At 36.1% G+C, this 26,912-nt stretch overlaps 3 protein-coding genes across 4 annotated transcripts in view; 1 reads left to right on the top strand and 2 right to left on the bottom strand.

Annotated features, from left to right (window-relative positions):
* The first annotated feature begins 1,620 nt into the window (after positions 1–1,620).
* Positions 1,621–7,526, top strand: rchy1 (ring finger and CHY zinc finger domain containing 1). Of its 2 annotated transcripts, none has more exons than XM_084413839.1 (8): positions 1,621–1,734; positions 2,195–2,314; positions 3,095–3,210; positions 3,354–3,432; positions 3,517–3,620; positions 5,284–5,313; positions 5,496–5,616; positions 6,814–7,526. In XM_084413839.1, the coding sequence occupies exons 1-8, from the start codon at positions 1,681–1,683 to the stop codon at positions 6,997–6,999; spliced, it is 810 nt and encodes a 269-aa protein (XP_084269965.1). In that variant the 5' UTR covers positions 1,621–1,680; the 3' UTR covers positions 7,000–7,526. The 2 variants fall into 2 exon arrangements, with proteins under 2 accessions (XP_084269965.1, XP_084269966.1); XM_084413840.1 differs by having other exon boundaries at positions 6,589–7,526.
* Positions 7,527–10,137: 2,611 nt separating this feature from the next.
* On the bottom strand, positions 10,138–12,242 carry LOC311293497 (uncharacterized protein). Its single transcript, XM_084413838.1, has 3 exons — positions 11,790–12,242; positions 11,565–11,645; positions 10,138–10,932 (listed from the first exon to the last, which is right to left on the bottom strand). The coding sequence occupies exons 2-3, from the start codon at positions 11,625–11,627 to the stop codon at positions 10,534–10,536; spliced, it is 462 nt and encodes a 153-aa protein (XP_084269964.1). The 5' UTR covers positions 11,628–11,645; positions 11,790–12,242; the 3' UTR covers positions 10,138–10,533.
* Positions 12,243–14,551: 2,309 nt separating this feature from the next.
* Positions 14,552–26,912, bottom strand: part of lrp13 (low-density lipoprotein receptor related-protein 13) — a gene marked incomplete at its 5' end in the record, with an annotated part of 22,347 nt that continues 9,986 nt past the window's right edge. The window contains 16 exons of the mRNA XM_084414260.1: positions 14,552–14,951; positions 15,645–15,753; positions 15,840–16,158; positions 16,698–16,931; positions 17,171–17,278; positions 17,380–17,499; positions 17,880–18,423; positions 19,596–19,796; positions 19,900–20,064; positions 21,087–21,288; positions 21,528–21,711; positions 22,013–22,225; positions 23,405–23,588; positions 24,545–24,732; positions 25,693–25,822; positions 25,916–26,145. Coding sequence (XP_084270386.1) covers positions 14,925–14,951; positions 15,645–15,753; positions 15,840–16,158; positions 16,698–16,931; positions 17,171–17,278; positions 17,380–17,499; positions 17,880–18,423; positions 19,596–19,796; positions 19,900–20,064; positions 21,087–21,288; positions 21,528–21,711; positions 22,013–22,225; positions 23,405–23,588; positions 24,545–24,732; positions 25,693–25,822; positions 25,916–26,145 — 3,158 coding nt within the window. The 3' untranslated portion in view covers positions 14,552–14,924. The remainder of the gene's footprint in view (positions 14,952–15,644; positions 15,754–15,839; positions 16,159–16,697; positions 16,932–17,170; positions 17,279–17,379; positions 17,500–17,879; positions 18,424–19,595; positions 19,797–19,899; positions 20,065–21,086; positions 21,289–21,527; positions 21,712–22,012; positions 22,226–23,404; positions 23,589–24,544; positions 24,733–25,692; positions 25,823–25,915; positions 26,146–26,912) is intronic.

Raw genomic sequence — 26,912 nt, 5'->3', positions numbered from 1 at the left:
AAGGACTTAAACCCACAGTAGATTAGATTAAGCAATCATTTCAGGAAAGACATTTGGCAGGTTTTTAATCTTGGAGGGGCAGATGCTGCCACCGTCTGTCACTGTGCTCAGTTTGTGACAAACCCACGCAAAAATGGGTCTGATTTTTATTTGAAGCTTTAATAAAGGATTCCCTTTATGATTTCCCTAAATGTTATTTGCATGGTGATTTTATATAAAAACAAAGGGACAATATTAATAATACAATATAATAAGACCAGGCTACAGGACAGAATGTTTGTTTTTCAAAATGCTGTTACAGAAATAAGACGGTAAATTAGAACCAAATGTTTAAGTAATTAAACATTTGTTTAGCTGGATGTTTGACTCAAAACCCTGAGATATTAAGCCTTGTGACAACTTTCCTGTGATAATAAACATATACAGTATATTGATTATAAATTGGACACGGAATATGAAGTAATTCTACATCATTTCATTGGGGGGGTGTAAAAACAAATATTGCATCACAATAAGTGTAATTGTGATTGTCAAAACATTTGGTAACTAAATAGAATTTTATGAAGTTTAGTGACAACATGTTACAATGTTTACATTGTACAATGACTGGTAGTATACCGTTTTTATTATTGCTTGACAAAAATTTCAAGATTTCAATTCCATTCTTGTGATTTGATTCCGATTTTGATTCAATATTGACTAATTTGGATACATGTTTATTTTAAATTTTATATATATATATAAAAAAAAAATCTCACCTAATGCTGAAAACATAGAGGGCCTAATCTGCTGGTATTATTAAAGGTTAAAAATAACAAATTAAATATAATGCAGTTTTTGTTATAATAACAATTATTTAATGGCAAGTAAAAATATAATAAATATGTAATATAGTGCTCAGCAAAATCTCCTCTCAAGCTATTTTTTCTATTCAATTAACATGCTATGGTCATTAAATGGCTTTCCTGAGGTAAATGTAACGTTATGTGACATAATTGTTCTCCTGCTGTTTATATTGACCTCTTTCAGTGGTTGAAAAACACTAATTGGTCGATATTATGTATACTTTCGGTAAGTTGTACTGCATCTTTAAATAAAAAAGTAACAGATGATCGGTCCACGTGCACTTGAACTGAGGCGCTCAGCGATCTGTCACGTCACATTTACAAGCGCCAAACGTATTTTTGTCTGTATTTCGTAATAAAATTGACGGAATCTAAGAGCTGAGAATTAGTTTAATATTAAAAGTACCTCTTTGCTCCGCAATTTTTCTGTGCGTGAGAAAATGGATGTGTGGCGTGAGAGCGTGTGAAAAGTGTAAATTGCGTGAGTCTCACGCTCAATGCGTGAGAGGTGGCAGCCCTGATGGTAATCTTTAAAAATGTCGATTGTTTACATCAAAGCATCAAAGTGTCATATAAAAATAGCTTCAATAACACTAAACTTATCGGACAGAAAATAATTTTCAAATCAACAATGAAAAGCTTGGATAAAAGGCAAAGCTAATCTTCTATTTCTTATATATATATATATATATATATATATATATATATATATATATATATATATATATATATATATTCATTTTTTTTTACGAAGGAACATTATAATGCGAACGCGGGATAAACACGTGATACATAACCGACAGTTAAATAAAGTTTTCTCGTATTTGAACGAAACATGGCCGCCACTGAAGTTGGATGTGTGCACTATGTTCGCAGCTGTTTGTTAAAAGTGAGCGACATTTCATTACATGTATACGTTATACGTTGTATTTCATATATGCTTGCCAATGTCAATAAGTTAGCACGATTGTTTTGGTAAATACTTTCCTTGGTCGCACGGTAGCGTGTGATTGAAACAAGTCTTAATAGCATATAGCTAACTGTATGGGATAGACATCACTGGAACACCCATTGACTACTTTTTAGCTGTAATATAAGATTATTTTATGAAGTAAAATCGAATTATTGTTGGTTTAAATGCAACAAATAAGATATGTTAGTTGCTTTGCTCGGTATGGTCTAAGAAGTAATGTTAGCAGTTTAGGGTTTTTGTTATGGTCCTGCATTTGCACTTACAACATATTCTGATGTCAGTCAATATGCTGTGAGAGTGTTTGATGTTATATATGCGGACTGTTGTATGTGCATTGATGGTGATGGGTTATTGTATTTGTGGTGTGTCTCTGCAGGCGCCCTGCTGTGGGAAGTTTTATGTTTGCAGACTCTGTCATGATGATGAAGAGAACCATCAAATGGACCGATTTAAGGTCCGAGAGGTCAAATGCGCATCGTGCAATACAATTCAAGAGGTAAAGTAACATTTAAGCTTGCCTCTTAACACATCATACAATTTGCTTGGGTGAATCTCACAAAATCTGTCAAGATGTCTGGGTATTATTTAACCACAAATGCAAAAGAAAGAATAATTTAATACATTTTTTCAGCACGGATGCATTGAATTGATCATAAATGGCAGTAAGAGCATTTATAATGTTACTAAAGATTCTATTTTAAATAAATGCCGTTCCTTTCAACTTTCTATTCATCAAAGCATGTTGGAAGAAAATTGGACACAACTGTTTTCAACATTGATGATAATAATCAGCATATTAGAATGATTTCTGAAGGATCATGTGAAGTAATGATGCTGAAAATACATCTTTGCATCACAGGAATAAATTACATTTTAAAATATATTCAAATAGAAAACAGTTATTTTAAATTGTAATAATATTTCACAATATTACTGTATTTTTACTGTATTTTTTGTCAAATACATGCAGCCTTGTTGGGCATAAGAGACTTAAAAAAACAACATTTTACAGATCCCAAACTTTTGAAAGGCAGTGTATATATTACACGCAATACTAGTCATCATCTAATAAAATCTTACTGTAATGCAAAATAAATAATTGCACATCATGATTCTATTTGTTATATAAATCATTAAATGTCAAAATGCAACACATTTTAATGGTCCTCTAAAAAGGCTTTTTCTTAATGCCAAATATGATTTCTTACTTTTTTTTTTTTTTGTTGCTTTTCAGCTTTGATAACATTCAAACTCTTGCTCATTCTGTGTTCATCAGGCTCAACAGACATGTAAAGAATGTGAAGTGAAGTTCGGGGAGTATTACTGTGACATCTGTCATCTGTTTGACAAAGACAAGAAGCAGTACCACTGCCAGCCCTGCGGGATATGCAGGTTTGCATGGCATTTACATTCATCAATTTAGCGCACACTTTCATGCAAAACAAATGAGAGGTGCCTTCATTATTCAACCGAAGCAATACATTTGTAATTCTTTTAATAAGATTCTCATTGACCTTCTCCTCTGTTACTTTCAGAATTGGCCCGAGAGAGAAGTACTTCCATTGTACGAAGTGCAATTTATGTTTAGCCACTGATCTAAAAGATAATCACAAGGTATGAAAAGTCTTCAAATTCTTGTATGTTACTTGATCATTTAGTTGTTATTAGTGAAATATTAAGCAGTGCTTGTGGTTTCAGTGTGTTGAGAACGTGTCTAGGCAGAACTGCCCTGTGTGTATGGAGGACATCCACACGTCCAGAATAGGGGCTCACGTGCTCTCGTGCGGGCATCTGCTACACAAGTGAGTGTTTGATCATCTGTTGTGTTTAGAGGCGGTCACACTACACTTTTTCCTTCCATTCATATGCAAATGCAGGAGACTGGAAACGCAAGCTCAAGCGATGAAGTTTCACATTTCGAAGCGTTCCAAAGTTCAAGTTTGGTGAACTCTGACCTGCGACTTTGTGTCACGTGACCAAAAGAAGATTGTAACGCCACAACTTTAAACTTTAAATCTGCAAGATGCAGTGTTTGCATATTCTCACATTTTTCATCTACTTTATTTTGAATTATGTTTTTAAAAAAGAGGCTGCAAAGTGTGATGTCATATTGCAGTGTCTGTAGAAATTTCATATGCTCAAAGTTGTGTGAGATTTCTCCTACACACTATTAAAGGGTTAGTTCACTCAATATTTACTCACCCTCATGTCGTTCCAAAACCACTTTTGTTCATCTTCAGAACTCAAATGAAGATCTTTTTGATGAATTCTGAGAGCTTTCTGTCTCTCCATTGACAGCTGCGCAACTGACACTTTGACGATTCAAAAAGTTCATAAAGAGATCGTGAAACTAATCCATATGAATCGAGAGGTTTAGTCCAAATTTTCTGAAGAGACTCGATCAATTGAATTTAGGCTTTTACCAGTTAAAGGTTTGAACACCAGTGATGGCCACTATATATGGGTCATTGACGAATAAGGTTTTTAAAAGTGTAAAAAAATAGAATGGAGATATAACTATATTTGAAACCATTTTTTAGTTTACCTAGGTGTTAACAATAAGATTTTGTGGTTTGTACAATCAATTAACACTGTTTTTTGTCATTTTTTACAAGATGGAAAAGATTTGTCACCAAAAAAGTCATTCGGTTTAACCACTGATTTGAAAGTTAAAAACTGATTTGACATTGATGTTGAGATAGTGTATATAGTGTGTACCACAGAAGAAATATTAAATAAAATTATCACTGATCTCATAAATGTAATCATTTATTGGACTACTCTAAACACTAGTAAAACATTGCACAGGGAAAGGAGAAAAGGGGAAATGTAAAAAAAAGAGCCTTATCTGCTTTATATTTGTATTATTGTAGTTCCTTTAGTTATTAAAAACAATATTATTCCATTTAAATATTTACTATATCGGTTTTACCGAATGACCTTTTGACACTTCAAAATCTTTAAAATACCTTTATATGTAGTAAAATATAATTAAAACCTTTTGGATTCAGTAAAAGAGATCAAGTTGTACTACCTTACATACTTTGGATGTTATATATTTGTTTTTTTATTATTATTAAGGCCTTTGGACAAAAAAAATGACCCGTCACGTCATTGACCCATATATATATTAAAAAAAGGTAACACTTTATTTTACAGTGTCCTTGTTACATATGTTACATGTACTTACCATAGTAATAACAGTAAATTATGCATAATTACATGCAAGTAACCCTCAACCAAACCCTAATCCTACCCTAACCCTATAGTAAGTACATGTAGTTAATTATTATTACTCAGTACTTAAATATATAATTACACTGTAACAATGACACCTTAAAATAAAGTGTAACCGCAAAAAATTATGATTTCTATAAAATATTTAAAGTCTCTGTGTGTGTATCATCTGGTGTCCTATCAAATGAATGTGATTTGATGTAAAAACACTTATCTTTTTGCTTGCAGAACATGCTTTGATGACATGTGCAGAACTGGGTAAGGAGGAATGATGTTGTTTTCTGACTATTGTATTAATGTCTTCTTATGGCTCATTGCTAATTCTGCATATGTTGTTCATAGTGACATTTCTCTAACTTAATAAGTGTCACAGCCATATACAATATCAGCCTCTCTGAGCAGTGGAGAGATGTGCTTACATGTGGCGGTCTGTCCCACAGTGCTTACCGCTGTCCCCTGTGTATGCACTCTGCCTTCAACATGAAGCAGTTCTGGGAACAGAGAGATAAGGAGATTGCCCAGACTCCCATGCCCACTGAGTACCAGGACACTACAGTGAAGGTAACAGAGCCTTCATTTGCATGCATTCACTGAGCAGACACTTAATCCAAATGGACATGCAAATGAGGAGCAATGCAAACACACGCAGAAGTGAATATTCGTTAATGAAACTGTAAGATGTACTCGTATACCCTCCAGTTGTAAAATTACGACAGCTCAGATTGGAGAAATCTACTTTGGTCATTTCAGTGTGAACCTCAATATAATTATTTTATTAATTTAGTTTTTTAATTCAGTTAATTTTTTTTTTTTATTGATTTTATTAATATTATTAGCTTTTTATGTTTTGTTTTAATTTAAATTTTTGTTTTAGTGCTTGTCATTTTTATTCGTTTAAAAAAAAAATTCTATTCAGCTTTAATTTATTTTCACTTTAGTTTTAGTAATTTTAGTACTCCAACTTAAACTTAATTTGTTTAAGAAATTTGTTTAACATTTCTATGTTTTTCATCTCATATTAAATGTTTTAAATCTTTATTTATTTATTATTATTATTATTATTATAATATATTTTTCCATATATTTTTGTATTGCATAATAAAATTGCACCTTGTAGGACCATTATGATTTTTACTGTTTTCATAACAATTTTCTCTTGTTTCCCAATTCTCATTTCTGAAACAAAAATTGCATTCTCATTTCTATAATGCAAAAAAAGAAACTCATTTTTACCTCATCGTAGAATTTGCCTTTAATTTTTTTTTATTAAATCAGTATAATTATAGTACTTTTACTATTTTACAGAAATGAGAATCTGGGAGTAATAATGGGAATGCCCAAAAACGTGGGTCCCAATGCAACAATTCTAAATAACCCTAACATTGGCTTCATTCAATTGGATTTGTTTATTTTAAGGTACACCAAGTAACTTTTTTTTTTTTCAAAATTTAAAACGTATATAATGAGCGAGTACATCATCCAAACCGTGTTTTTGTCTTCTCCTAATAAGTGTTTATATTCGGACTATTTTAGACCGGGCGGGACGACAACCGCTGCGGAGTGTCCCAGTTCCTGTGTGACTCGTCATCTACTTAAACGGAGAGAAGTAGCTCCGGCTACAATGCAAGACTCATGCAGTGTTGTTTATTAACCGCTAGAGCGCCACAAGTTATCTTTTCCTTGATTTTACTGTGAAATGTGACCTATTTTTGAGAGATTTTCCCCAATAAGTCATCTTGACTTTGTGTTTGTTCACAGATCATATGCAATGATTGCCAGGCTCACTGCACTGTGTCCTTCCACGTGTTGGGCATGAAGTGCAGCACCTGTGGCTCCTACAACACGGCACAGGACGGGGGTCTGATCACGCCCCCCGCTGTTGACCCACGACAGCCTGCACCGCAGCCGCTAGAAGAAGAGACCGACACGCAGAACCACGACTGATGTTTAGGCTCTCCAATCATCTCCCAGTTAAGCTTTTACAGAACTGACTGTGCATAGAAATACAAACTCTTCTCTCTCACTGCTTCCAATGTCTGTACAACTGCTCTCTTTTTTCTTTTTCTTTTCTTTTTTTTTGCTGGATTAAACTGGATGAGAATTATTTTTCCCGCCTTTAATTTCCTGTGATGGAAACCAACTGATCTAGCACAGTAAGATTTGCAACATACACATTTCCTGAATTTTCCACATGCATTGTGTGTCATAAATGTTAAAGATAATCCAGTGCAATAGGGATAAACTTTGACTAAAATCTGATTTGATTACTAAATCCTCATTATCTATCAAGAATATATTTTTTTTAAGAATGTGGACATCATTTCTGAACTTTGTTAATTTTAAAATGATTTAATGCTTATTTATTGGTTAATGCTGGGCAAGAAAGAAGCATTGTGTTACAAAAATAAAATAAAATGATCACATTGCGTGATCGCATTGCACATTTCATTTAATAAAAAAGATTGAAGTAATCTTATTTTCCTAAAGTTTTCCTTCTAGAAATAATCTTGTGCTCTGTATCTTTTCATTTTATTTGTTTTGTTGAGCGTGACTCCAGATATTGTTGATATTTGTAGTGCAGACTTTTTGAGAATGAAATGACTAGTTTTATCCGAAGTGTGCTTTTATTCCACCTTACTTGCTCTCAGAAACAATGGTGGCCACACTTCATGAATTGCAGGGTTCAAAGCCGCTTTCAGTCAGATTGGGTTGCACCATCCTGTAATAACTTCTGCAGTATCTCCTGTTCCTGCGGCGGTGGGTTATTCCTGACCTTCATGTGTTGTTTTGCTTGCAGCAGTGAATGGTGAAACACAAGTTCATGCAGCTTTCAGTCGTAGGAGACGGTATGTGCTTTTCTCAACCTGAATGACTGTATTTGAACCACTGATTTCAGAGTTATTCACATTGCATACAGCATTTGTGTTTGAAGCAATTTGGATGAGAATAAAACAATCTATCATGAATAATCCAAGTAAGAAAACAGTAAAATAGTTCTACCATACTAAATCCTAAATCTCAATGGAGTCATGATGACTCGTGGGATACCTCAGGTTTTTAGAAAAGAATTTATGAGTAACATATTGTTCCCACAGTTTTGCATGTGATTTATAGTGTTCGCCACAAGTAATAGGCTGCAGTGTAACCTGGTCAGAAATAAGTATAGAAATGGCTTCTATTTGGCATCTTGCACACAGACGACAACTTAAAGCCAGTCTTTTTGAAAATTTGGTGATGCTAAACAGTATTGAATCAATAAATGTCTGAAACGTACATGTCATTCAATAAATAACTGTTAGAGAAGCAATGATGGTGAAAAAAATGATTTCTTACTGGGCAGGGGAAGAGGTAAGTGAAATAAAAACAAACGTTTCTAAGCAGTTGTGAACACCAAAGTGTTGTTTGCATTCAGAATAGGTCCTTGATTTCAGCCCGACAGTGATACTTCAATGAATGGTTAATTTTTCATGTATTCTGTGTATTTATTTTCCGAAAACAAAATACTGTATTTGTATTTAAATAAAAAAAACGTTCCCTACACAGTATCTGGTATTTTACTTTGATACATTTCAACAGAGGTATGTTGCATTTTTATTTAAATACATTTTCATGCATTTATGCCTATTTCTGAATATAGGAATGGATTTAAAACTGTATCCTCTTATACACAGAATGAGCAGTTACTCTCAGTATGAGCTAGCAGAAGTTGTTAGTGATGAGCTGAATGAGAAACGTTAACAGCAGACAGTAGTGTTAGGGCTGCTTCACACAGAACGCGTTTTTGCATTCTACTGTTCAGTTTTCCATTGTTTTTCTATGCAAACATCCGCTAGGCAGACTTGTTGTTTCGACTTGTTCTTGAGTCTTAAGTTTTTAGAACGTGTCAAGTTAAAAGTGTCCGTTCACGCAACATATTTTTTAGTTTAAAATTCGAGACGGGAAGCTTATTTCCGACACATAAGATGAAGAATAGTCATAAAAAGTAAAAATTATGACAAGTCTACTACTGCGCCCCTAAAGAGACCGAGATGGGAGAAAAAGTTATTTGGCAATGATTTTGCGTTCTTTCGCAAAATGTTTGCGTTCCCTGAGAAACGTTGCGTTCACTCGCAAAGAACACAACAGTTTCTCGGGAGAATGCAAACATTTTGCGAGAGAACGCAAAAGCATTGACTTACTATTTTCATCTCTTAATTTTTTTCACCACCATGTCCCCTTAGGGGCGTATACTTATGCCGCGTTCCAGGCAACCTGTAACCCGTGTTTTTCCAACTCGTAACTGGTAGGCTAGTAGGCCTACATCGATCTAGTACGAGTTCACGGGTGGGAAGTCACGGGTTTGACTGCCGTTCCAGTGCACTTTCACGGGTATAAGGTTGGAAAAACACGGGTTACAGGTTGCCTGGAACGTGGCATTAGTCCCAATTATTATTATTTTTATTCCAAATTGATGTAATTTTTTATCTCAATTATTTAGTAATGTTTAGACAGTATATGCCTACATGTGTTACCATGAGACTAGCATTCACCAACTAACCTTTATAAACGTGCCTTTATATAGTGGTGGTGTGCATCTTGAGACACATCAATGGCACTGATTAGTCATCATTTGAAGTGGATCAAAAAAGTTAATCAAAGTCGTCCTAAGACAAGAACGGCTATTGTTAAAAATTAATGTGTAACTTTGATGAAAGGTTTTGATCCACTTCAAATGTTGACTATACTGTAGCCTATTTTAAGATATGTCATTGCAAGTTGCTTTCAGTTAAAACAGCTCAAACATGCATATTAGTCTGAGACTAGCTTAAGCCTTGTCTGTGAAACCGGGGCGAGTGACTATAGACAAGTAAACATGTTGCCAACTTTAGCTACATTAAAAGTATAGCGCCATTTTTAACTATATGGGAGACTAAAGTGCTTTATCAAAAATATGACCTGCATTTATGCTTTTAAATCTTCTAGATGAAAAATTATAATTATTTTTGTGCAATTATCTTAATTTGCACTGACCCCATTATGAGTCATAGCCTGATAGCCAAATTGTTGCGTTTTAAATGTAGAAAAAAAGCTCACAAATGTCATCATTCTATAACCCAATGTTTTATTAGTTAAAATGAAGTGATTTCTCTATATTATTTTGCACGTTTTTATTACTTTTTGAATTTGCAAAGTTTCTGAAAAACCTCTTGTCCCTTATAAGCAGGATGCCTCTTTGTCTTTTGCTTTATATCCTATAACCATTTCATATTTCTTAAATACTGTTTCAACTAATAATAATAATAATGAAAAAATGTTGAAAGTTTGAAATGTTGAAAACGCATGAAAGTTGTAGTGTGATTCAGAAGATAGCAACTGCAACTGAAGAGCAGTGGAAAAGGATAAAAAGGTTGGTCAACCTCTTATAGGTAAGCCTGCTACAAACACCATCACATTTCTTAAGAATAGACAAGTCAAGTAAAATAAAAGCATGCTGGCTAATTAAATGTTATCTCCTCTGGCAGGTTTGGGCGCAGGACTGGTGAGCTCTACCGTGTAACATCGTAGTTCTGGGGTGGTGACGTCTGGAGACACGAGATCTGGCACAGCCGGCCCCGGCAGAGGAGGACTGAGGCTTGTATCCAGGCCCAAGTCCACAACCTTTTGCTCCGTGTTGGCAGGGTTAGGTGTAGTCAGCGCAAGGCCCGGATGTGCAGTACGGTCACTGGTTTGGTGCCGGTTGTCCTCCAGGATGTTCGGTCTCAAGGTGTTCAGCGCAATGGGTGCTATTGTGGTTCTCGCTATTGTGGTTCTGTGTACCGTGATCTCCTCCGAAGAGCTCGACTCATTTGATTCAGAGGATTCAGAACTGGATAATGCCAGCTGGTGATGCAGACAAACCTGTCAGAGGATTGTACATAGATAATCATCAGATTAAGGTACGGTTTCATAGACAAGGGCGTAGATTAAGCCAGGATTAGGCCTTCGTTCAATTAGGGCATTTAAGTAGCTTTTATAAACGCTGTGCTTCTTGAGACAAAATCATGACAGTGACATTTTAAGATACGTCAATGCAAGTGAAAACTTGAAGTTAAAACAGCTCAGACATGCATTTTAGTCAGCTTAAGCCTCGTTTGTGAAGCCATGGGCAAGTGTTTTTTAAATAAAAATCACAATTTATTTGTAAAGCTTTAGTTACACAAAGATAAAATATCATAGAAAAAGGAAATAAATTAAAATAAAACCCTAAATGGATTGGTTCAAACTTAATTAAAAAGTAGTTTAAGCTTCTTTAAGACAAGCTTTAAACATGTTTAGGCTACAGAGGTAAAGGATTGGCAAGTAAATTCCATACAAATTGTCATGGACAAAGATACAGGGAATAAGAAAGAGTTTAATTTAAAATGTTATTAAAAAAAGGGGAAAAAAAGTAAGGACACAAATACTGTAATGACCTAGTTCCCCGAAGTAAACATGCTTAATATATGAGACAAGTCAGTCTGTTGTGAAATTAAAATATGAAGTTTCCTTACCGGTTTAGAAACTGTGAAAGACACTAAAAATAATCCAAACAGTGCTGGTCCCAAACCCTCCATCTCTTATTAAACGTCTCTCTCTGTTAAGAGAAAGAAAATTGATGAAACAATGTGTACATATAATAGACACATAATGGACAATAAGATTACTCTAACATTACAAAAGGAACACATGATTAAAAAAAACATCCAATATGAAAGAATAAATAGTTAAAACGTTACCTTGTTCAAGCTCCTCGGAAAAACGCAAGAATATCTGAGGTGTGACAGTCTTGCACTGAAAGCTGAACAGAACTGAGCACTTTTATATGAGGTTTAGTTTTGGACACACATGGACAAATTTACGTTTGGTGTCAAAACTTTGATGTGTTTATGCTCCTTTTCTCTGTAATTTCACATTTGGTTTGCAAGGTTTTAGACGGAAGTCAGACCTCCGCTGAAGAGATCGTGTGGTTATCAAAGAAGTGGATTTGATCGTTTCAGTAAACATGTTTTGTTTGGCTGAACTTAATTGAGAACACACCCAAGGGCTAGTCATTGTGAACTCTTATGGTAAAGATGAATCCATCTAAAACCCTCAAATGCCTTTATAAGAAAACACATTATCGTGTCTGTGGTGAAAACATGTTCAGAGCAGCCACAGTGTGACAGGAACAGCCTACAGCGAGATTCCAGTCAGAGGACAAAAACGCTGCAGGAAACCAGTCATACCGTTATTTTTAATCAACACAAAGCACAAACACAGGCATGTCAATTTTTAATGAATATTCTGTCATTATTTAATCAGCCTCATGCCATTCCAAACCTGTATGGTTTTCTTTCTTTCGTTTATTTATATAGCCGAGGTTGCCCAAAGTGCTTACATGAAAATAAAAAGATAAAACCTTAAATCTCACCCCACATTGAGATTACCTGTTATAAGCAGTCGATAAATCCATCTGTGGAACAAAAGATCTACAATGTTGGACCCCATTGACTTCCATTGTATCTTTTCGGTTCTGCAGAATAAAGTCAAGCAGGTTTGGAGTTGAGTAAATTCAGACTTTTTTTGGGTGTAGACTATCCCTTTAAATTTCAGTCTCTCAGAAAATATATTCAAAATAATTGGGATATGCACAATTATAGACTACTTGTTTGCTTTTTTTGGTCATTTGTTTATACTTTGGTCACTATATGCTTTCATTGCATGAAAGCAGCAACACCTTCAAAATTAGGCTGGAAAAACACGAGGGTAAGTACATTTTTATTACAGTATTTAACATTTCATCTACATATAACCTTGGTTGGTAAATCTTCCAACTGCATTGCAGTTTGCCGAGATAGAGATATATAGGCCAGTTCACAGCAATCACACTTGGCTCCCATACCAATGAACTAATATGGTTTATTATAAGGGTCGAAAGAGACTCCAATAATGTAGTTCATGGGTTTTGCTATCGTTACAGCTGCAGTGTGGACTTCCCTATTCTAATAGAATTAGAGTGATAGAGTCTTTGGAGTGAACAAGCCTTTAAAGGTCATGAAAGTAAATATATATCCTTTTAATTTACAGATTTGCCAAAGGCCAATGTCTTTAACAGTCTTTCTGTGAGATTCAGTGACCCTCAGGGGGTCTGGTGCTTTTGGCCCATTGGTATTTTGCATGGGAATTTGTGTTACTTGGCTGTCCTCTGACAGTAGGGACAATGATGAAAGCTGGCTGAAGATTGTCGGAACCAGACTGACCAGGGGAAAGATGTCTGTCCGCACCCATCGAGCTCCTCTCCTTGGGGTCGACAGATGAAAACTATGAAAAATCACCACCTCTAGGGCAGGGGTCACCAAACGTCAGTGGCTGCACCAGATGTTGGATCATACCTGTCAACGTTTGGGTACCAAAATACGATAGACCTGGGGGGTGTTTCAGTTCAACCACATGCGGTTTCATGTCATCTTTACACACCCCATCGCCAAATCATAGAAAAATTCAGTTAAGACAGTTGTATTCATCTTAATACACAAATCAATATACATTACACAAATCAATATACAGAAAAACAGATTTCTAAAATAAGGTATAGGCCACAAATCTGTGAGTAGGCTACAGTTTTCAAACCTGAACAGATGATGTGTAACATTCAGTTACTGTAAGAAACTTCCAGCGGGTAAAGTTTACTGGTACTGAATATTACACATCACCTGTGTATAGCCTACTCCATTAACTGGAACAGGTTTTCACTGGAACTGAATATTAGCCTACATCCCAACAGTATTTCACAATTTTTCACAGGAACTGAATATTACAAACAACTATTGCAAAAGAACGATTTACAAAACGATTGCGAAAGCGTGCACGGATTATGAATTTGTTCACTGTTACCGTTGTACGTAGCCTAGTTTTTTTTCTGTATAGTTCTATTTTGTTAATAAATTTTGCATTCTATTGTTGCATTCAATATTTTTGTTGTGTCCCTTTTGAGCGAAATTGGTATGGATTGAAAAACCAAAGCAATAACTGTAGCCTACGGTTTACAAATCTGAGAACACTTCACTTAAACTTCAAACTACTTTAATCTTCAAACTACTTTAAACTTTCCAGTCCAAACTTTCTCAAGCCAACTTAAAGTTTGTCTCGACGAACTTTTTAATCTAGTTATTAATAATATTCGCTGCTATGACAGACAATACATTTAAAAAGAATAAAATATCGTAAATGGTTTAATAAAGTAAAGGGAACAATCTATTTAACACAGCCTCGGGCCATTCTTTAAAACTACTCCATCTATAAATAGATAGTTATAGCACAAACAATTTGTTATTTATAGTCAAAATATCTATTATGGTTTATTTACCCTGAGGTAAACAAACGCTTCACTTTTAAATATCGGCTTCCCGGCCAGTGTATAATCGTTAGTCGATCATAACATACATTGATTCTCGTGGAAAAGTGAAAATTGCAGGTTATGACTCCTTTAAGATGTCAAGGACCTCCTCTAGTGTTGTACCTTCCTACACAGTTTTAAAATGCATTAACCCTTTGTTGAATTGGTGAGGTCATTTTGTAGTTGGGGCCAAAGGTTTCCATGCAGCCAGATTTCCATCATCTTCCTTCCCAACACGTTGTGGTAAAGGTGATCATTTCACAATAGGTTTCTCAATTTACTTTAATCTTTCATAATATGTCAGTTACACAATGTGGTGCTGTGGCAAAAAGTTATTTCTGCTGTAGCCTACTTATGTGGTAAACCAAGTTATCGTCAGTAAGTGACCCATTAAATAAATACAGAATGAGTGTTATGAAAACAGATGGCAAAGTTAATAAACTGCAACAATACTTTATTTCAAAGAAACCAAGATGCTACAGCTGACATGGTGAAGCTAATCCACAGACGTTACTTCATTTTCCTAAAGACAGAACAAAGTGTGTTTATTTGCATGTACAAGATATGACATGATTTCTCTCTTCTCTCATGTCAAAGGAATAGTTCACCCAAAATGACATTAGTCAATCAGTCACCCAAATATGGATTTCTTTCTGTGGAGCACAAAAGACGTTTTGTAGAATGTTCACATGGTTACCATATGAACGCATGTACGCAAAGACAAAACTGAGATTGACAAAAGAGGTCCAGATACTCGAGTCATTCCACAACCTTCTGAAGCATTTTCACATTGAATATTACACCATCTTTGCTCATTTATTTCGCCAGCAATGACAGGGAAAAATAAAAGTCAAGTGGTTTTGGAATCAAAAGAGGGTGAGTAAATGACATTTCATTTTTGGGTAAATTAATTCTTTAATAGCATTACCATTCTATTAGGGGTGTAACGCTACACAGAAGTCATGGTTCAGTACGCATCTCGATTTTAGGGTCACGGTTCAATACATTTACAGATGTGAAAAGTTCAATATTACGCTTTTTCAAGAAACCACGGAAAGATGAGCGAAGAGGAGAAAAATTTGGAGACAGCGAGTAAATACTGCGCGCCCCCTTCTGGATTGGAGTGTAGATCACCTGTGACTGACTGTATGCACCGAACCGTGACCCTTCAGGATGAATACATGTACCGTTACACCTACATTTGATTATTTCCTACCTCTGACGATTCTGTGTCTTTTCCATTAGGTTTTTCTGAAGACGGCTTAGGTCTCCTCTCTATATCCTTCAGGCCCGTTTCCTGCACATCCACAGCCTGTGCTGCTTGCCTAAACACACAAACATACTTTAATGCTCATTACCAATATGGCTTCAACCTTCTTGAGCAAATGAAAGCAAGCAGATTACGGCGTACCTCCGATTTGTGGCTTTTCTCTTCTGAATGATGCCGACGGCAACCCCCAGGACGACCACAGCGACACACAGTCCAGCTACCCCGTACAGAACCGGCCCCTGTGAGAACCCACCCGAAACATCCTGGCAGAGCTCTCCACCATAACCCGCCTCACAGACGCACACGGCCGCTCCGTTCTGGGTCGCGCATTTACCTTTGCCGTTACACCGCGTAAAGCCACACTCCTCAGACTCCACGTTCTCTGGTATGACGTTCTCACTCAAACCTGGACGGAACGATTTAGGATTGATCCGAACGTTTTTATGTGCATCTTGGAGACCTGAGAAATTAAAACAGAAGAGCAAACAAAGGGTTATTATAGTTAACTAGAACTTTTTTTTATTTTTATTTTTACTTAAAATAAAAACCTAACTGAAATAAATGTTTCTATTTGAGAAACTTTCAGAAAAAAATAAAAAAATAAAATAATGATTCTTTTATTTAAATCATTACTTTCGCAATTCTGTTTGGTGCAACAAGAGGTGTGCTTCACCTTTTAACTGGATCATATGCTGTGTATTCAAACACGCATACATCAGGGATGCTGACTGAAAGTGCATCATAAAACATTGCTGTAAAACAGTACTAATAAACCCTTTTCCTGACCATAAACTTTCAGCATTTCTCATTTTAATGTAGTTTAACTTGAACTAAAATAACTAAAAACATTAAACACAAAATAACTATTACAAATGACAAAACAGAAAAATGATTAGAAAAATAAGTGTGCATAATGCACACTGTTAGTAAAGTCAACTTTTTCCTCCCTAAAACACTTTAAAAATGTAAGCCAAAGGGTCGGGTTTGGTGATTCCTCACAGTTCTCGTCAGAATGATCTGGGCAGTCCGCGACGCCGTTGCAGAACTTCTCCAGAGGTAGGCAGAGGTCTTCACTCAGGCAAGGTTTGGTGGCTCCAGGGCAGCGGGGGTCGGAGCTGCAGTCTTTGCCGTTGACCAGGCGGTGATCATGATCACAATGGCACGTCATTCCTCCGGGGAACGCAAGACAGAGGTGACTGCAGCCTCCATTACCATTAGAGCAGAGATTAGTGCCTGAAATATAAAACAGAATAATTAATGCTCCATAATTTGCATGTTTTTGTCATGTCTTTAATGGACCGGACAGAGGAGAGTGAGAACGAGATCAGGAAACGACAGTCTGGACTCAAACCTGTGTCTCCACTAGAGCGACATGACTCTCTGCTACCACTGCATCACGGCTCTCGCAATGCTCAACTGCCCACAGTTATCTTAAGTGAAGTTTACCAAGTTTTAAACGATTTCCTGCTCACCTTTTTGTCTCGACTTTGCGAATGCTTTCAGACTGACGATCTCTGTGTCCACTTCAAACCACAGCTTCCCCATCTGCTCATCCTCACTGAACCAACACTTAGTGGAGTCTAAACAACAATGGAGACTTGATCAGGTAAAAACCACCTTAGGCTGGTATGATCTGGCTTTTCCCACAGGAAGAGCACAAAACTTCCCTGTCCAAATGTACCTTTTTTAGTAATCCAAACAAGCACTTTGTTAATCAAAGCAAATGCCATCAAGCTGCCTTCTGTCTTTATTTCCTTGTATCCAGAACCATCTATGCCAACTGAACCAATTACTCCAAGACCTAGAGAAAAGTCCAGTATATTTCATTATATCAGCTCAAGATTTTTTTAAACATTAACACTTTTATTCAGCAACAGTGGGTAAAAAGTTACAGTAAAGACATTTACATTATTACAAATGATTATTTTAGCTCAAATAAGTGCTGTTCCTTTGAACACAAGTATCTTAATATAGTTTTCACAAAAATATACAGCAATACGGTTTACAAAATTGATGATCATTTTTCTTGAGCAGCAAATCAGCATATTAGAATGATTTCCGAAGGATCATGTGACACTGAAGACTGGAGTAATGATGCTGAATATTCAAATAGAAAAGTTATTTTAAATGTAATTTCACAATATTAATGTTCTTACTGTATTTTTGATACAAAAAGCATACCAGTGTCAGCCCAGTACAGTTTATTCCCTTCATCCGTCAAGAGCAGTGAAGTTGGCCGGACTGAACTATTCCACACCACTGTCCTGTTCTGTCCATTCATATAGGCACACTCCACCCTGGTCACCTGACCTCCCTGGACTTTGTTTGAAAAGCAGAGGTGCCCACTGGGTGGGTCCAAAGCAATGGATTCAATGGCTCCGACACCGTCCTGTATCAACACACTGGCGTGTGTGCCGTCCGGTGAGGTGACCTGCAGGCCAGGCAGCTTCTCGCTGCTCCAGTACACATTCAGGGTGATCCAGTCCACGGCAAACACACGCAGAGAGTCTTTATGTAGCTGGAGAAGTTTCCCACGAGGCACCAGCGTGTTGTCCTTCATCTTGAAGAGTCTCACGACGGGCTGACCACCATCAGACACGTACAGGGTCAGGTCACGCAGCACTAAATCTAACATGGTTGGCTTGTTCATGTTGGGAAGGTCTAAACGGCGATGTTCAGGCCAGTTTTGTAGGTTCACGCCACTGTCTCTGTTCTGTAAATAGATCTGAGAGAAAGACAAACTGTTTAATCAGTTTAATACACTTAACACTGCATAGGAGACTTTTAAAAGATGTATGAAGTGCTCAATTGTAGTGATTTTTTACATTTTATTTTTCATATTTAATGTAATTATATTTGTTAGAAATATAAAAATATAAAATATTTTTAAATCTAGCTACTTTTTTTTTTACAAAATCTGGAATTTATAAACTATAAATGTTTTTGCCAGGAAAACAGTAGCACAGCCTATAATGCAAAACATTACTTATTGGTTTGTGGTTTATCACATGCTTACTTCCATTTTGTGACAAGCATCCGAGTGCAATGGAAAAATCAAAAAAAAAAGTTCCATCCATTGCTTAAGATGTTTTTGTGTTCCATGCACATTGTGTTCAGAATTATTAATGTAGAAAATAGATAGGATACATTTAAAATTTCATGCCAACTTTAAGCTTTCAAGTCATAAAAATTATAAAAACAACAGCAATGTCCTGAAAGGGGGTTGATCAATCATCAACCCTAGGTTCATGAGTTCACACTTACAAAGTCAGATAGAATAAATGCGTATTTGGCGTGCTGTCCGAGGAGAGGGCTCCGGGCTCGGTATTTGGCCCGAACCCAGAGTACTCCCCCCGTATTCCTGGCTGTGAAAGAACAAGCCAAGAGTGAGGAGTCGGGGTGGTGGAGGGATGCTGAAAACTGTCAAGGAAGTTAGGTGAGTTGACAGAGTGAATATATATATATATATATGCTTCCTCTCATGCTGATAGGGTAGACATGGTAATTGTTTGATGAGTTGATTGATTATTTGAACGTGCTCCTCCCGAACTTTGTTAATAAAACATCATTTGATTTTACTCCGAACAATCCCTTTAAATCATTACTTTCGCAATTCCATTTGGTGCAACTAGGTGTGCTTCACCTTTTAACTGGATCGTATGCTGTGTATTCAAACACGCATACATCTGGGATGCTGACTGAAAGTGCATCATAAAACATTTGTCAAACACCGTACTAATGAACCCTTTTCCAGACCATATGCTAGAATCAAAGAGACCACAGTTTCAATTGTCATTTGACCATATTTTGGCAAAAATCACGGTATGACCTACTCAATGTATGAACATTGATGACTTCTAACATCTAATTTTAACCATCAGGTTTTAACGGCAACACCTGTGTGACTGCAGCAGGAGAAAGAAACAGCAGGAAAGAGGAGTCTTTGGGTTTGGAGCAGGTGAGTCCATCTTCATCCAGCATCAACTGAGATGGACACTTGCAAACGGCCTTCAGCCCTGGTGCCAACACACACATGTGAGAGCAGTGCTGGGAAGCACAGGGGTTAGAGACGCCCACTTGGAAAAGAGCATGAATGACCTGCAGAGGCACACAAGCACCAGTTACCCGATTTAAACTTCATTACATCCTACACATGCATGTTTCAAAGCAAGCAAGTATACACTTTACTGATCATACTCGCCTTCAAACCGAATGGCTGTCCAGGACGTTTAAGCAGGACTTGGTGCTGTTTGCCCGTGGTTTTCTGAGCTCTCTGAATGGTTCCTCTTTTGGTATCAGACCAGTAGACCTTATCATTGAATATAGACACAGAGAACGGACTGGGAGTCTCCATCAGCTGCAAGATCTGCAAAATAATGGAAGATGGGAGGGGGGGAAATTATGTTTTTAAAAGATGCTGGAATTTAATTGATCATATCTTCAACTCATCTTGTCTTTCATTGAGGACCCATGTCTATCCAGTGGTGGACAGTGCGTACACTTCAAGTATCCGTTTATCAGACCATTTTTATTTGGGGAAATTGTTACTTTTATTTCACTACATTTCAAAGCATATTATACTTTTTACTACATTTCATAAAAAACAATCATTCCTCATTTTGAACTGAAAATCGCCACTCCCTGAGACCAATGAACCTGTTGAATTGGTTCACAAATCACACTGAACGATTCACTCGCAAATACGACTGATCCGATTACAGCTGTTTTTGAATAAACTAATTAAGAGATTCAACGATCCAGTCAGAAGGAGCCAAGACATGGAATATTGTCGGATGCAGCTGATGGTGTGAAGAGTTACTAATGTCAAGTTTTAGTATTGATTATTGTAAATGAAAATCATATTTAGGTTATGACTTGAAATGCATGAATGTGGATATGCCTGCATTTCTCACCATCTGTAGCGGTATCAAATAACTAGAATGTTTGCATAACATTCCTCAACGTTACAATATTTTGCCCCATGTGACGAGTGTACATTGTATATAGTTGTTGCCTCATATTTACACAAATTATTTCCCTCAATTTTAAAATACTACTGTATATGGTATATTTAACTTATTTGCACACTAAAATGATCAGCAACTTCAACTACTTTTAGTGGAGTGAAATTGAAAAGCAGCATGTATACCTGAATAAAAATATAGATGCCCTAATGAAATATTACTTGAGTTGTGTACTTCATCCACCACTGTATCTAACAGACAAACACATTGATTGATGGACAGGAATGTTGATCCAGAAACAAGGTATGCAACCAAACACATTCAAGTACTAGCAAAGCATGTTAGAAGCTACTGTAGTATTTTGCCCTAATATACATTTTGTGAAATGCTACAGTTCTCAAACGGCCTGGTGAACATCCACTACCTTAATATCTCCTCCATCAATATTGGCTGATCCTATACACTTGAGTTTCTCATCTGTCCAGTAGATTCTGTGATGAATGGAGTCCACAGTCAGACTGACCGGCCACCGGAGAGAGCGACTGACCAGCACACGTCTGTCTGAGCCGTCCATTCCTGCTCTTTCTATCTGAGCCTCGTCGCCCGTTTCTGACCAGAACATTATTCTGAAAGGATGACAAATATATCAGGGTCAGTTTACATTAGACATTCAAAATCAGTGGTTCTCAAATATGAATAAATGTAATTACACCAAGATTTTTTTTTTTTTTTTAGAAATGCATGTTTCCATCCATGCCCGACAGAATGTCTTGTTGCTTGATGTTAATTGTCTGATTTAATAAAATGTGTTTGGTTAAAAAAATTATTTGCCAACCAATAATGTGACAAAAATGGTTATTCTAACCCTTTCTGTGGCAGGAGAGCGATGGAGCGAAGCTGCCCGAGATCTTCACCCAGGATCATCACACGATCTGTGGTTTTGGCGGCATCATTTTCCAGTCCCACTGCATTGATCTGGCCGTTGACACTGTCGGCCCAGTAGAGGTTCCTCGCCACCCAGTCCACTGCCAGACTGTCTGCATTTATACCTGACATAAAGATGGACACTTACATTCCCAATTCTGCGATGTCAAAAACATGAATACTTTTTGTGCGTACACATTTACACCTATTGTGCGTTTCTGCAACATGACCTGTTATTTTAGTATTATGCACTATTATAGTATTTATTTCTATTTAGCTTTTTAGCTAATTTAGCTAATTTTATTTCAGTTTAGTATTTCAACTTCAACATATTTCAGTCAAATTAAATTTTTTTACAGTGTGAGTTTTTCCATCTAATACTTATTTTATTTGCTTTATTTCAGTTACCAAATATTAACAACTGACCTTTAATGATGGTTCCTTTGCTCTTCTGATCCAGTGACAGCCATTTTATGTTGTCAGTGTTGAGGTTGATCCAATACACTTTCTGCTGCTGCCAATCATAGTCGAGCGACAGGACAAAGTGCTTCTCTGACGAGAGGAGAACGTCCAGACTGGAGCTCCTCAGACCCAGCAGAAAGACCTCGGACTGCACAGACGCCAGCAGGTACGGCTCACCTGAGACAGGGGCAAAATGTAACTTTTTGTACAGAAAGGTGAATAAACGTACTTTGGGGTGCTTGAGTGCATCAAAGTTTGTCTGATTAATACATGTGGCAAAGGCTACTAACACTGACTATGTTCAGAACAGCATTCTACCATATGGGTACACCAGGGCTTAAAGGCACACCTTAAGGAAAATGTGCTTTTCATTACTTCCATAATATAGTTTCAGATTTTTTGTTGTTGTCATTTTGTGTTGAACACTGGAGCAACACATTTTATGGGTTATGATAAAAAAACATTTTTTTAAAGTTATGTTTACACAATATTTGTTCAAACCAATCACGTCAGCAAAGTTTGAACCATTCTGTTTATTTTGATTATGTTCAATAAATATACTGTCATTAAAATGTTAATTAAAAAAATACAGGATGAAATGTCTTTAAAAAGTAAAGATTCTGAAAGCTTTGAAAATCAAATAAATGTAATGTTTAACCTCTTTGAAATGCTAAATAGCTTTATTTTAGATAACTGGATGGCACTATTCAATTAAATATGCATGCAATTAGGTCATGTAAATGTAGTACTGTTAAACAGTACTGTTTAAAATATTAGTTGCATAATGCTTACGGTCTTACACATAAAAAAAAAAAAAAATAGTGTATGCTGCTCAGTATGCATGCCATTCCAAACATAGCCTATGCTGGTTTACAACCCAAGGAAAAAAAAAAAGAAACAAGTAATAAAAACTCAGTGAGTGTTTTAGCGCAATTCTCACGTCATGGGATCACAACACTCAAAATTCAATTTTTGAAGCATAAAGGAAAGATTTTTGATCAAATCTTTTTTTCTAATATTATTGTAAATTTTAGAAGCTATCGATTGCAATTTGTTTCAACTCGATAGCTATTATGGTTGCCGAGAAATTTGCAAAAAACTGATTTTTTTCTGGAATTTCCAGGAAATCCCAAATCTTTTCCTGGATTTTTTTTGTGCGTTCCCGAGATTAGACCTTCCTTAACATAATGCCGAAAACCCGAAGTCTCTAGGTGGTCTGGTTGAGGAGTAGATAGAAGTGCAAGATTGGTGCGCACAGACAGAACAGAAATCATGAGTTAACAATCGCAATTTTGTCCGGTGGAAAATTGCGCTAAAAAAAGAAATGCATTATACATTTTTGCTCATAATATATACCTGTGATTTTGCAGCTGCGACCGTCAGGTTCCAGAACATAACCTTGACTGCAGAAGCACACAAATGAACCCTGAGTGTTGTTACAGTAATGTGAACAGAAGTCTGGACGGTCCACACACTCATCCACATCAACACACACCAGACCACCATCTACAGGCTTGTAGCCGATCCTGCACCAACAGCGCTATAGGAAGAAAATAAAAACAGTGGAAGGAATTTAAAAGCAGTTATCAATAAGAGGCCAAGCACCAAGAGCTTCGCCCTGACATTTACATGTTTGAGGACAGTGCCGCCAACTGGTCAACATTGATAAACTACTTTTAATTTAAGCCTTTTAGATTCATTGGGTCATGCGGAGTACAATGAGATCTGTTTTTGTAAGATCAGCCATATTATCTTTCTGCTTTTTAAATTTCATTGAAACTTTCCTACCTAAATTTAGGTTATATGATCATTGCAACACCAAACAAAAATTATTTTCAATATGCATTTTATACCCTATTTGTGTAATGTATTAACAAATCTGACTGTTGTCAATGGTTGTAAAAATTAATCTACTTTAGAACCTAAAGGTTCCTAAACCTGTAAACACACTACTTTTCAAAAAAAATAAAATGTATTATTTTTTTTAAATAACTTTTTTTTATTTTATTCAGGAAGGATGCATTAAATAGATCAAAAGTGACAGTAAATACATTAATAATGTTCAAAATAATTTTTCAAATGAATGGTTCTTTAACAAACAAACAAACAAACAAACAAACAAACAAACAAACAAACAAACAAACAAACAAACAAACAAACAAACAAAAATAATGGTTTCCACAAAACCATTAAGAAAATTCAGCTTTGCCATAACAGGAATAAACAACATTTTAAAATATATTAAAATAGAAAACTTATTTATAATAATTATTTAATCCATAATATTACTGTTTCCTGTATTTTGATCAAATAAATGCAGCCTTGGTGAGCATAAGAGACTTCAGACACATTAAAAACCTTACCGACCCCAAAATTTTGAACTGTAGTGCATGTCAGTATTATTAGTCAAACTTTGAGGCTGGTAGATTTTAATATAATAAAAAAAATAAAAAAAAAAAGTGTCATTTTATAACATTAGAACAGAAAGAGGAATACCATCCCTGTAGGTGTGCTGTGACAGTCCTGAGCACACTTTGACTGTTCAGAGCATTTATCTTTCTGGCAGCTCCCGCCCTCATCAGAACCATCCAGACAGTTAGTAACTCCGTTACAGAGCTGAGACGGGTCCACACACTCCGAACTACCACACTGGAACAGATGAGGAGGACAGGACACACTCGGACCTGTTAAAACACAGACAAAGGCGCTCATTAATGCAGATCAAGTCAAGTACTGATTTGACGACAAAATTGGTAAAACCATTACAGTTTATCATCAATAGATAGAATCCCATTGAAATGGTTTTAATTGTATGTAAAATTAGAAAATTGTCCCAAAACTGAAATACAGGAAAGTATCAAAATGAAAACAATGTGGACAGAAATGCTATTTATTTACTTATATACACATTATTCAATCAGGGTTTTCAAAGGTGATTGAATAATATTACGCTATCATTCAAAAGTCTGGGTTGTCAAATGTTTTCAAATAAACAAATGAATGTTGTTCTTTTGAACTATTCAAAGAATCCAGAATGTTGTTTTTTTTTACTGCTGTTTCTGCAAAAATATGAATAAGCATAACAATCAACATAAATCAGCAGCAAAAGCAAATCAGCATATTAGAATTATTTCTGAAGGATCATGTGACTGAGGACTGGAGTAATGATGCTTAAAACCAGGAGTGAATTACATTTTAAAATATTAAAATAAAACAATATTGTGAAATATAAAACTTTTTACTGTATTTGATCAAAAAAATGTAAATTGTAAAAATCTTACCAAAATCACAAACTCTTGACCAGTAGAGTGTATTTCCTTAATTTTAGTCTGTACAATCATCTTATTCCTGAGAAGTGACTCACAAAATCCATTTCTAAATGACCCTTGCAACCCATTTTACTTCTATAATATGGCATATTTCAGAGTCAATAACTTTATCAATTGGGGATTGTTAAAAGTATCTCTATTACAGGTTGGAGAACTGTTGTTCACAATTAGAACAGGAACGTGTATTGAATTAAATGGTCAATTGTAATTTCATGTTGACTAATTTCTAATGTTTAAAGTATTTGGGAATTCTCTTGCATTGGGGTCAAAGCTGGGTTCAGCCTGTTCCAGTTAGATAAAACTGTAGAAACTCACAACCAGATTCATCGCTTCCATCCCTACAGTCTTCAGAGCGGTCACAGCGCCAGGCTTGTGGAATACACTGCGTGTTAGAGGAGCACGGCCACTGGAACTCCCCGCACTGCACTGGAGACTCCTTACAGTTCTGTCCCACATGGGAAAGTCAGTCAAATGGGTTTAGAACAACTAAATGAATCATGTTCCTTTAATAATGTGTTTTTGGTCATGTAACGCACACCTTCTCATCTGTGCCATCCCTGCAGTCCATCTCTCCGTCACACATCCACTCGTCCAGCAGACACTCCTGGCTCTTCGGACAGCGGCGTTTCGTGCTGCACGGCGGAGGTTTAGAGCAGTCCTCCTCGTCAGAATGATCTCTGCAGTCCGGGTGTCCATCGCAGCGCATACCGACCGACAAGCACTGACCGCTGCTGCACTGCCACTCCGCACTGCTACAACTCTCCTCACCTACAGGACAGGGGATGTAAAACGTGCTTTTAAGTCAATGGGAGAAAAAAAGTCAATACTTTTTTCAGACTGTCTGTCTGTCATGGTGTGTTACTGTCACGATCTGGTCCACAAAGGATGACGATGAGAAAGGTATCTCTTCAACTAGTAGAGTAACCTTTATGGAGTAGTCAAGCGAAGTAACCGTGTGTACTTGAACACAAACACCAGACAAAGAGTGGAGAGAACTGAAGGTCTTAAATACACAGGCAAAATAACAACACAGAACAGGTGTGCTATAATTAGAAACACAATGAGTAACCATGACAACTAATAAATGGCGCAAAACATGGGAACAAAGACAAGCAAACTATCGTCCATAATGAAATGAATTTTAATTATAAAGAAAATTAATGGGATTTTTACTTCTGTGACCATGCTTTATTGTAAAGCTGATCTCAGACTTGCAGAAACCATGCATAATGGAGCAGTGTTATTTTAGCATCTTATCTTTATATTATCAATTTACTTTAGTAAATATTAATATTTTGAATTTGTTTTAATTTTATATATATTTTTAATTTACTTTAGTAATTGTATGTGCTTGTCAATTTTATTAGATTTTTTAAATTTTATTTTATTTTCAATTTCACTTTATTTTTATTATATTTTCAGTTTGTTTAGTTTAAACATTTTATTGCAGTTAGTTGCAAAGGCACATTTCGAGTTTAGAAAAGTTCATCTAAAATGTATATTTATTTCATTTTATATATATTACACTTTAAGTT

The sequence above is a fragment of the Rutilus rutilus genome (assembly GCF_951802725.1).
Source record: "Rutilus rutilus genome assembly, chromosome: 7".
Classification (NCBI taxonomy): Eukaryota; Metazoa; Chordata; class Actinopteri; order Cypriniformes; family Leuciscidae; genus Rutilus; species Rutilus rutilus.
This window is presented reverse-complemented; position numbering and strand designations above follow the sequence as displayed.

What these genes read in the sequence shown, in the direction of transcription:
- LOC311293497 (XM_084413838.1), bottom strand. Translation starts at nt 11,627, where the DNA reads ATGGAGGGTTTGGGACCAGCACTGTTTGGATTATTTTTAGTGTCTTTC. An exon ending in CTTTCACAGTTTCTAAACCG is followed by an intron (nt 10,933 to 11,564) that starts GTAAGGAAACTT and finishes ATCCTCTGACAG; the next exon opens with GTTTGTCTGCATCACCAGCT.
- rchy1 (XM_084413839.1), top strand. Translation starts at nt 1,681, where the DNA reads ATGGCCGCCACTGAAGTTGGATGTGTGCACTATGTTCGCAGCTGTTTG. An exon ending in GATGACATGTGCAGAACTGG is followed by an intron (nt 5,314 to 5,495) that starts GTAAGGAGGAAT and finishes TCTGTCCCACAG; the next exon opens with TGCTTACCGCTGTCCCCTGT. An exon ending in ACCAGGACACTACAGTGAAG is followed by an intron (nt 5,617 to 6,813) that starts GTAACAGAGCCT and finishes GTTTGTTCACAG; the next exon opens with ATCATATGCAATGATTGCCA.